The following is a 12,043-nucleotide window of genomic DNA, read 5'->3' on the forward strand; positions in this document are numbered from 1 at the left end:
TTTTACAGCTCAGCATATTAATATGGCTTTACTTTTTATACTTTGTTTTTATACTTTTCTGCTGGATGGTTAAGACCAAGATAAAGCAAGACCTATATAACAAGAAATGAAACTTTTGTATCTGAAAAGTTTAGTCAAATCCCCTCAGGATTTACCCTGAAACCCTGTACAGTAGTATGTAGGTCCTTTATCAGTGTCAGCCATGTGGATGAGTCATGGCCATTGCTTGACCAATTTTCTCTCTGTGAAAGCCTGAAAGAATGTTTTCATTGTTCCTCTTAGGCACACTCTACATCATTCATCACTTCCTCTGTGGCTCCTAAACTCCTTGAACAGAAAATTTGGGACACCACTGAGTTACAGGATATTACAGTACAGGTTCTTTTATGTCTTGAGTCCTCACTGACATTGAAGGGCTAGGGCCAAAATGTTGGCTATCCCTTAGCCCTTCTTTTTCTCTAATATTTTGGTCTGCGAACTTAGGTTGTTAACCTTCCAGAAGAGAAGCTTAATGATATTATTGCCCTATAACATAGGCAGTTGAGCTTAACATCAGTATCTGTCTGAATATCAAATACCTTAGACATAACATCGAACAGGTATTTTCCATCAATCGTTGATATGCTAAACTTTAAATCCCTATGGAATATGAAAAAAGTAAAAGATAAAAGATAAAAATAGAAACAAAAACATATTTTTACACAGAAATCTAGAAATCCAACTATATGCAACATTGCAGCAGAACAGTCCTATGACAACTTTTTCTTGTCTCTTGTTTTCTTTTATTATCTTTTTTTTAAAACAAAAGTTTACTTGAGAGAGAGTACAGCAGTAACTGATATGACATTAGAAGCAGCAGTCACATAGAAGACCAGATTTACAGGCATTCCAAGCATGGCCCTAGTATTACATATTGCTATCCTCAGTGCAGTTGCCTAGTTCACAGATATCAGCATACATAGTTAGTCAGGGTAAGAATCCTACCAATTAACTTCTAGTTTCAAAAACCTGATAGAGATTATCAGGATCCTTGCCTTAACCTTCTTGTGTATATAAATGCAGGGTTTTGCCCCTGCCATGTTTCTCAGCTTTTCTCTCTGCCCTCTCCTCATTGTTCAATCCTGAAGTTCTTGCTTTACATTTAACTGTGTTATACCTTTCAATTTTTATTTCTTTTTTTGAGTTCTTATACTAGGGAGACTATATGATATGTGGGTCTGTTTTATTTCACTTATGAGTATATCTTCAAGTGGCATCCACTTAAATACAAAGGCTTTGAGTTTATCATTCTTTATAGCTGAGCAATACTCTATTGTATAAAAATACCACATCTTTTTTATCTATTCCTCAGGTGATGGGCATACTGGTTGTTTACAAGATTTGGCTTTCACACATTGTGCTGCAGTAAGGGCAAGCCAATTAGCTCAGCAGATTAAAGCACTTGCAAGCAGGCACAGGGGCCTGGGGTTTGATCACTGGGCCTGCTTTGCTGACCCCTCCCCCTGGGCATGCTGAGATGGCAATTGAGAATGGGCATGGTTGTGTGCACCTATAATCCCATCTCTTGGGAGGCTATAAACAGGAGGATCACTATGAGTCTGATCTGGTAGTGAGACTCTGAACACACTGTAGACCCTTACCTAAAATACAAAAAACCCAAAAAACGAAAAACAAATTGTGCTGCTATAAACATAGATGCACATATATCACTACGATATGATGTTTTCAGTGCTTTTGGGAAAATTCTCATAAGGGGGATAGCTGAATTTAATGGGATTTTCAGTCCTAGTTTTTTAAAGGAGTCTCCACACTGATTTTCATAATGGTTGTAAGACTTCCTGTCTCTTTTCTCAGACTTGAACTTTATCTTGCCACTCCAGGTTCTGTTCAGCAGTCTCCCCTCACTCCTGCACAAAATGTCCTCATATTCTCATTCCTTTGTGCACATTTCTTTTGCTTAAAATATCTCACTATCCTACATCCTTCATCTAGCTTTAATACTTAGAATGCAAGACTTTGCACCAGCTGCAGAAGATCTGCAAAGGTATTTTCCTTAAAATGATTGTTGAACTCTCTCTGGAGAAACATTTATATGTTTCTGATTTTTTCCTGACCAATGGGGCTAGCTTCATGTCATTCTGCTTGCACTTTTATTGGAACCTTCACCACAGGAGATAGTATTAGTGGCTCACCTGTTGAGCCACCTTAGTACCCTTTGTGTACCTTCAGGATAGGGACTTATCATATTCACCCTTACCTTTATAGTACAAAGACCTTTGCTACAAAGCCTGAATACAATGAAGATACACAAATGTGTGATTTATTGGTCAGTAAACAGCATTAATGAGAATTTTCTCAAAGAATTGTTAAGTTTTTGTTTAAGTTTACGTAGAATTGGACCCTGAGACAAAGATTTAAATGTGAAAAGTTTATTCGATAGGCAGCCAGAGAAAGCCCTGACAGAGGAGTGTGGAAATGAGACAGGGAACAAAACCGAAGCTAATTCAGGTTGTAATGGTGAGCAACTGTGGGCAACTGAGGCTCAGTTCTTTTGGGGACTCTCAAAGTCTGTATAGAATGTGCCTCAGTTGTCTCACTGGAGTTGTTAAGGAAATTCAACTGTTCATCCAGTAACGCATGCTTTATTAATCATCTCTGTCCGTGTTTGCTGGGTACACTCCTGTAGCCAGAGAAAGCCTCAGGCAGAATGATAGTTGCTAGAAGTAGGAAATGGGGAGGGTAGAGGCATTGGAATGGTGAATGCCAGGGCACTAGCCGTGGCTGCTCTGGTCCCCTGAGCAGTCTCATGTTTGAAGTTTTTTAAAAAGAGAAATTAGCATTCTGCCCAATCACATACGAATCAGATTTATATCAAAGGCACATACATTTTCCTTAAAAACCAAGCATTTTCTTTTCTGATAACTGCAAATCCAGGAAAGGAAATATATTTTGACATTTCATGGCCAATTTTGAAAACCATTAAAATTTTAACCATATACAACTGTAAGTCTGTTTCTGGGGAATGGAGAAATTTAAGTACAGCAAAGTGAAAACTGCATAAATACAAAGAAAAACCTTTAAAATTAGAGAGTTGAGTTTAAAGAAATAGCTCTTGGGATGTATTAACCCCAGTACAACTAATTAAGACTCTACTAATAGGGAATGACTTTAAATTCCTCAAGAATTGGGATACTTTTTCCCTTTGTTAAACTAATTCCTTTTCTAAAGACAGGCTCAGGCTCAGGACTTTGCTAGTTCAGTACTCTCTGCTAGAGCTGTTCAGAGAACACCATTTCTATGGAACCATCAGGGCCTGCTCCATCCCTTAAGCCAAGTTAAGCCCTCCTTCCTTGGATCTCTTATCCCCTGTATTAGTCAAAGTTCTTGAAAAAAATGGATTTTATATATTGTTTGAGCCAACTTTTTATAATAAATAATATATTGCAAAGTATTGGCTTAAACATTCACGAGTGCTGAAAAAGCCAGAATCAGGAAAGCTGACGTTGTAAGATGAAATGTGAGTCCAAGTCCAAAGAGAAGGAAAGACTAATGTCTGAGCTGGAGAATTCGTTCTTAGCTTTTTTGTTTCATTAAGGCCTTCAGTGTATTGAATAAGGTCTACCACATTGGAGAAGGCAATTTGCTTTACTCACTCTACACATTCAAATGATTGTTATCCAGAAATAACTCTAAGAGACACACCTAGAAATAATGTTGAACCAAATATCTTGGCAATGTGTGACTCCGTTCAATTGCCACAGAAAATGAGTCATCCCGCTCCTGGCCAACACCTAGTACAGAGTACTTAACATCCCATGTTCTAGTTATTTACAAATCTGGCTCTCATTCTCAAAGTGGCAAAGTCTTCAAGGGCATGGACAAATTTGTACCCATTTGTGTATCCCTAGGTCAAGACAATAACCAGTTTACATTGCTAAATGTGAAGGATTAAATAAATTAATGCTACTTAATGTTTACAGAAGGATTTATTCTGTTTTGTTCATTAACCTATTCTTAGCACCTAGAAGAGTATTTGAATCAATAGTAGATCCTTAATATTTCTGTGTTGAATGAATAAGTGTTTAAGATACCTAGGCCAAATTATTTTCAAGTAATTTAGGAACATTTTAATAAAAGGTATTGATATGCTTATTAAGGTTTTTAAAAAAATCTCCTTCAGTAAAGTAGTGGTTGTCAACAGACTTTTTCCAAGAAGAGTTTGACAGTAAATATTTTAGTTTCTTTGGGCCATATGGTCTTTGGCACAAATGCAAGTATTGAACTGTCACAACACTAAAGCAGCCAAAGACACTCAGCAAATGCACATGACTATGTTCCAATAAAACTTTATTCACAAAAACAGGCAGTGAGCTACATTCAGCCTTCAGGCTAAAGTTTGCCAGCAGCTTAGTTCTTCAGCATTTAGATTATTATAGCACTCTATTTTCAAGCGGTGTTGCTATTTTTTAATCCTGTAATTATCTTTTCACTAAATCAAATGGCTTTCTTCCTTATTGTGTGAGTGAATAATGTTTGTTTGTCCATATAGGGGCAGCTCACGGCCTGTCATCCATTCTCCAGATGCTTCTTTCTTACCATGAACACCTCAAGCCTGCAGACCGTGAATTGGTGTGGCAGAGTGTGGACTTCCTCATGGAACAGGAACAGAATTGCAACTGGCCACCTGAGCTCGGAGAGACCATTGAGAGAGAGAATGAGCTGGTCCACTGGTGTCATGGTGCTCCAGGTCTTGACTGCACTGTTGTTTGAAAGCAAAGCCTATCATCCAGCTTAGCTAAAAGGAGGGTTCTTTTTTGAGATTTGAAGTAAAACATTTGTCATTTTTGATTATTACTATGTAGGATTAAAAGACCAAGCTGAGGGATGAGGACATGGAGGAGCGGTAGACTATGTGCCTAGCATGCACGAGGCCCTGGCTTCCATCCCCACCACACACACACACACACACACACACACACACACACACACACTACCAGCATGAAAATTTTCAGAATTAAAAATGTATTTTCTATTTATTTATTTATTTTTAAAGGGTTTTGCTACACAGTTAGTTAATACCTTTAGTGATCCTCCTGTCTCAACCTCCCCAGTGCTGAGATCATAGGAGTATGCTACCATGCCCCATTATGGGCACAGCATGTGATACTGGGGATCAAACCTGGGTCTTTGTGCATGGCAGACAGGCGTTTAGATTGCCAAGCCATCTCCCCAGCCTAAGAAATGTCTTGCTCTTTAAAGAACTCCTGAAAATAATTCTGTATTTTAAAAATACATAATCTATATCTTTTTACACATGACATTAAACTAGTGCTACCCAAAAGAAATAAAACTCATGTATGTAATTTAAATGTTTACAGGTGAGGAGTGTAGCACAGTAATACAGTGAATGCTTAACCTTCCAGAGGCTCTGGGTTCAACCCCTTGATAAAAAGAAGAGATGGGTGAAATTAATTTAATATTTATTATAAAACCCAATATACTTGAAATATCAGTTTGGCCTTAGTTTAAAAGTTGGAACTGGCCTGCTAATCTGTTTTGAAACTGTCTCATTGCTATTTGTTTCTCAATAAAATTAATATAAAAAAGTTGAGGCAGTTCACATATTAAAAATATTGAATATTTAAAGTCCATTGTCTGTTTCACACTCATCACTCATCCAGTAGACTAGCCACAATTCAAAAGATGAATAGCTACACTGAGCAGTGCAGATCTGGAGGCTGCCAACTTTTATGGGATATGACTAGCAGCGAGGACAACTGAGAGCTTGTTAAAAATCCCAAATCTTAGGCCCTGCTTCAGACCTACTGTATCAGAATCTGCATTTTAAAGAGTAACTTTAGGCAATTTGGATAAACCTTTAAGTTTAGGATACACAGTTTTAAAATTTGTTTTCAAATGAGCATTTGTTATAATGCCTAATAAAAGCTTAGAAAAATGGAAAGCAATCCCTGGTGAAGTCTACCCTTTGTTTTAAAAATCCCATTACACTATTGATTTGGCCTTCGAAGAAGGGGCAATTTGAAAGAAGTAAAATTCAAATAAATCAATTAATTTTGATTAATTTGCCAGAAGAGAGGCTGACATAACAAAAATAACACATTTCTTTTGTGTTATGAGTTGATTTGATTTTCAAGATATGCTTCCATTACAAGAGCACAGCTTTAGACTATTCTAGCTGTCTCTTTATTTTGTCATCAGTTTTTGCTACCTTCCCCCACTTAATCAATGTTTTTAATTCAACTGTAATTCTACTTTTTCCTTTGTATAGTTTAGCTTGAAAAATAATGTTAAGTCATAGTGTATTGCCATATTCTGCCTGCAACTTTTACCTGTTGGGGAAAAAAAACCTTTAGATTGTATACTTGCATCAGGACATTATATGTGTTGTCCGCCATAACTCCTGCCAGGTATAATTTGTGCTCATTTTTTCTTGCTTTGACCTCCTTGGAAATAAAACACAACAGCTATTTACCATCCTGAAAATTACATTTCTTCTTGTTATGCTCAATATATCCATTTCCCATTCCCTTTCATCATTCTCAACAGTGATCTGTCTGGATATCCTCCAAGCATCCCAGCATCCTTGAATTTTGGAGATGTCCCAAATTAAATACAGAATATTTAAAAGCACTCAGTGTGCTAGTGAAATCCCTTAATAGAGTAGAAAGATAATCTGCTGAAATGAGTGAGTGAGCCAGTTAATTGTTGTAGGTGTCTTGAAGGGCAACCATCCTTTATAGACCAAATACCATCTGTCCCTGCAAATCATCTACTCTAAAAGTGCAGCATGGGATTCATCACATTGGGGACTTGATATATCCTCCTTTATCATTCATATTAATTATCTTAAGAAGATTAGACCTAAGTTCCAAAGCAAGATCATTCAATCCATATACTCACTGGACTGGCAAAAATAAATCAATTCTCAAATGAGTAACAAACTAAGTGGGGCCTGTAATTTCCACCAAACCCCCACCCCATCTCAACAGTACCCCTCTTCCTTTGAAGAAATGCTTTTAAAACAGCATCAGGGGACAGGGAATGTGGCTTCATGGTAGAACTTTTGTCTTGCATGCACAAAACCTGGTGTTCAATTCTCTGTGAAAGAAAGGAGGTGTTTTTTTTTAATCTGAGAAAAGCATGTCAAAATTGATTGACATCTTCGTGAAGTTGGCAAAACTAAGTTCCAAAAAAATTATACAATGAGAACTGGTCTAGAAAAATAATTGTATCTTTTTGAAGAAAACACAGTTAAGAGTGGATTTATGAATAACACAGATGGTTGGGGGTGGCAGACCAACCCTGTGATTAAAGCTCTGCCAGAGAAAATCCACAATGGAGAACTTCATTAGTGGTATCTTATATATTTTTTGTTTCCTATTGACTTTCCTTCATTTTTTATCTATAGATGAAAACCCTTGTTGCCATTTTTAGATGATAAACCTCATCATTTATGTTTTATAGAAATAATTCTTTACTATAGGTTGGTAACTTTGGAGTCTAATTGTAGCTGCAACACTGACCATTTAAATCACTTTGAGAAAAGTCACCGTTTTTATCTGTGAAATGAGCATGTTGAGATAGATTAAAAACTCAATGTAGTTTGTCACAATAGACTTCCCCTTTGAGCCATTTCTGAACAAAAGGTCCCAGATGCTTTGTAAACACCTATATGTATAAATATTTATCATAGCACATAGCTTTTGCTAATTTGATGTAATAAAATATTGCAGGAAGATTCTTATGACCCCTTCATAACCTTGATGACTGTGAAATATAGAGCAAAAGCCATTTGCAAAATCATTAAAATAAATGCTGTGGCTAAAATCAACTGCTAACTGCATCAAGTTACATCATTACTATGGCAACACCGACATTGCATTTCCTGTACTCTGTATGAAGCACAGGTGTGAGCGTTTCTTACGATTTATTTCACAAAGGCTCTCATATAAGTGACTTTGAATAAAGAACAAAGCTTTGAAGTACACATTAGGTACTAAGCTTTGTAGTGCATCAGCCAAATTATACATCCCAGAATGGGCCTGTGTACTGACTCTTTATGTGCCAAGTCTAGCTGTCACAAGTTTCTGCTAGATCCCATGTTTTCAAACATTTAGTCTTTAACTATTTTTTATTAAGTAATTCCTTCCCCTGTCCTATTTGGCCAGGCTTGTTGCTTGGCTTGAGGTTTGTTTTTTGTTTTTTTCCACTGTGCACTAATTACTTTCCCTATGAAGAAATGATATGGTTTGCATCAAAATTAAAGACCCAGCATTGCTTCATTTGAGATTGAACAGGCTTATTGTGGATTCTGCGGTTAAGTTAGGAGCCACTGCTTTAGAAATTTGTCAAAGTCCCGTCCATGTAGCATTGTGTTCTAGGCTTTAGGTGGAAGGCCTTTCACTCTGACCAGAACCACAGGATGAATATCTTTTAAAGTGTCCGAGGCTAATGCCTTGCATACAATCAGGGAATTTCAGCCCTTCTTCATTCCATGTCTCTCATTTCCATCCCAGCATGGGCCTGTGTGGGGTCATAAAATGAAGCATTGCAAGGACATTTTTGGCACCCTGGTTATGTGCTAAACACAATGAGTAAGATACAATTCCTGTCTTTGGGTAACATACCCTATACTAGGAAAGGCAGACATCGAAATTGATCATTTCAATCTGACTCCGTACACGTGCTAAGCTTTTTATAGGAAGCTATGGGAGCCCTGAGGAGGGATTCCTGGTGCTGTTTCTAGGTTTAGGAGAGATTTTTGGAGGAGGAAGTTGTTGATAAAGAAAAATGGGACGCTTATTCCAAGAAGTACAAACAGTATGGATATGCGTAAGCATGGAAGCACAGTGGTTAGTTTGATTTTACTAAAGTAAAAAGCTAAGGAAGAGAGATAGGAGCAGAAGCTGTATCATGCCAAGGTACCTAGGTAATAAGAACCATTTAGCCTTCCCTTGGGAAGAATACCTTTTCTGGGTGACTAGAAGCAGAGCTCACTCTTAGGAGGAATCTACCAGGCAGCAAGGAAGCAGGATCAAGCAAAAGGAAGAGCCAAAGCACTGCCCACCTGGAGGCTAACTTCCTGCACCCTGACTGTGAGGCACAGCTGAGAGGCACAGATGAAACCAGAAAATCTAGTTCTGTCTCCAGGCAAGGGATCTGAACTTTTGTACTCTTACATGGTTGAAATATGCCAAGGGATGGGTGCATAATAGAACCTTCCATTTGACTGTGAGCAAATCTGTCAAGAAAGATGCAGCTGTAAACTGCCCTAAACATTGTTAATGGCCAGCTCTCACAGGAAGTGGGAGATGGGGCAACTTCTGTTAAGCTAAAGGAGACAGACCCAGGAAAGACACCAATAGCATACAGCAGACCTAGCTAACTCCTTGTCAAGAAACATTACTTCCTAGTAAAGGCTTCCTACCACCAAGGGGGATTAGGAGCTTTCCTGTGTATTCCAGGACAACTCCATTTCTCCACAGATACCTTAATCAGTAGCCTTAGCTAAGTTGTAAATGCCACAAAAGTTGGGGCTCTAAACAACTTGTGCCTGGCATATAGTAGATACTCAGTTGAAATACAAACAACCACCAAGTCCTGGGACAGTACTCTTTTATTAGCTTCATTTCCATCTTTCTGCCAACACAATAAGCTCAGAACCATTCTATTACCCTTCTTTAGGTCTCCTGACAGCACTGTGGAATGTTTGTCTATAAAAACAGTTGCACTGTTACATAAAAATGCCAAACAATTCACAACAAAACACTCTAAGTGGTTCCTTATTGCCTACAGTATGCACTTCAAGCTGCCCAATTGGACTTGTAAAGCCATCCATAATTGGAACCTAACTACCTTCTGCCCCAGTGGCTTACTGGTTAGCACACTGCCCTTTAGGCCCTCCTGTAACTCATCCTTCCTGGCTCTAAACCTTTACCTTTGTGATCTTTATGCCTAGAATGGTCTCCTTGCATCAGTTGGGGCCTGGAGTTTCTTATGTGTCATAAGAAGCCTTGAAAAAGTCCTACATTTAGGGCCTCCCCAGACTGTCTTCCCCAGGGAGCTTCCATTTTTCTTATCCATCTAGTATGATTGACAGATCTGAATGAATTTTATGTCCCAGAAGTATCATGTACATGTTTTATCTCTTTTTTTAGGCAGTGCTTCTTAAGGGCAGGGGCCATCTTTAGCCCTTACTTTATATCACCCAAGGCCAGAACCTACAATATAATTTTGGGAACTTAGTGCAAAACTAAACTGTTAGGCCCCTTTTAGAAAAACTATTATGTATTTCAAGATGGTAATAGCAGCATGTGAGACCAAGCATGGGCCACCTTAAGGGGTGCGGACAGTGGGCATACCCAAAGCCTGGACATATGACAGGTCCAGAAAGTTGGCCTTGCATAAAGCTATTATACATTGTAATAATCAAGGACCACTGTCAAATAAATGGATGCAGTTAATTAATGAATATATAATTAATTAAGTTTGATTCTTTTAAAATCATCCTTTTGTTTGTTAAGATTCTTGTTTTAAAACTAAAGGAAAAGAGCTGTAGGTAAACCATGTCAGTATTAGCTGACTGGAGAGCCTTGGTTGAGCACCAAGGCCATCGCTGTGTAAGTGTTAATCACAGTGTTGAAAGACACATTTTATGAGGATGATGTCAAAACTGTGCTTCTAACGCAAATATAGAAGGATGTATATAGAACATTTTTCTTAGCTCATTAATGAGAGAGGCAGAAAGGTGTTACAATTGGTTCAAAAGAATATCCAAAGGGAAAGCATATTTCTTGGCAGTTAGGAAAACAAAAATGAATTACTTTTGTGGATGCAAAACTGGTTTTTCCTAGGAAGCTGGAAAAGTCAAGTTGACTTCTGCCAGAAAAGATGTGATCTTCTAGAGGGGGGAAATATTTACATTAGCATAAGCTTCCTACAAGGTAATTTTTATAACTACATAATTGTAAAACAGCCTAGTCAAAGCTATGAAAGGCAGGGATACCTCTAATGGATGAGCAAGTCAAGATACATACTGTGTGTCTTCCTTTTAAATGCTCATATACTAATTTTTAATGCAATTTTGGTGGTACCGGAGATAGAATCCAGGGGCTTCCCATAAGGTAGGCAAGTGCTCTACCACTGAACTGTTCTCCAGCCCTTTCTTACAATTTATTTAGTAAATGGGGAGACTATGAACTAGGGAACATGATATTCTGTCACTAGTCTCCTCTCTGAATATAAAACGCCTGAACTTGGAACTTGGGGAAAATTATAGCAATTATTTCTCTTCCTTACTTTGTAATTGGTATTACCTCTGTTGACAAGTTTTGGAGGAACATTTCTTTCCTTTAAACAATGAAACTGGAAGGACTTCATGGCTGAAATACCTGTAGAAGTCTTGGTGAGGTCATTTGGGACCATTGTTGTTCTTGGAGGGACTCCCAGTTTCGTCTTGAGAACACGTATTGTTATAAGTATTTAAACATTACATGTTTTGAATTTCTGTAAGTTCTATAAATAACTTTTCCAAATAGCCAGAGACTATTCACTTCAAATATTAACTCATTTGTAAATTATACATTTTTTTTGTACCAGGGATCGAACTCAGGATCATGAGCTTGCCTGGCAGGCACTTATATTGCTGAGCTGTCTTGCTGGCCTGAAAATTATAGATTTTTATCAATCAATGTACTTCAATTAAAATGTTACCTTTCCTCTAAGGGTCAACTCCACAATACAGTTAAAACAAATTAAACTATATTGCACATGAAAAAAATCTGTTGTAAAGCATTGTTGCTACTCAAAATGAGATCTTCTGTAGCACATTGATAGAAATGCAGTATCTTGCTCTGATGTAATTAAATGACAGCATACTGTTCTAGCATGCCAGAGGCTCTGTGTACTGGGTTCCATCCCCAGAATAGTGAAGGACTGAGAAGGAGAGAAGAATGGAGGGAGGGAGGGAGAGAGGGAGAGGAAGGAAAAAAAGGAAAAGAGGGAAGGAGGGAGGAAGGGAGGG

The 12,043-nt window shown here is 38.0% G+C and overlaps 1 protein-coding gene across 1 annotated transcript in view; it reads left to right on the forward strand.

Moving 5' to 3' along the window:
- The window catches only part of Lancl3 (LanC like 3), a 166,310-nt gene that overhangs the window by 145,174 nt on the left and 9,093 nt on the right, over positions 1 to 12,043 (forward strand). Inside the window, exon 3 of the mRNA XM_004645896.2 lies at positions 4,550 to 4,747. Within this exon, the coding sequence (XP_004645953.1) occupies positions 4,550 to 4,747 (198 nt within the window). The remainder of the gene's footprint in view (positions 1 to 4,549; positions 4,748 to 12,043) is intronic.

This window comes from Octodon degus, unplaced genomic scaffold (genome assembly GCF_000260255.1).
Source record: "Octodon degus isolate 3935 unplaced genomic scaffold, OctDeg1.0 scaffold00243, whole genome shotgun sequence".
Taxonomy (NCBI): Eukaryota; Metazoa; Chordata; class Mammalia; order Rodentia; family Octodontidae; genus Octodon; species Octodon degus.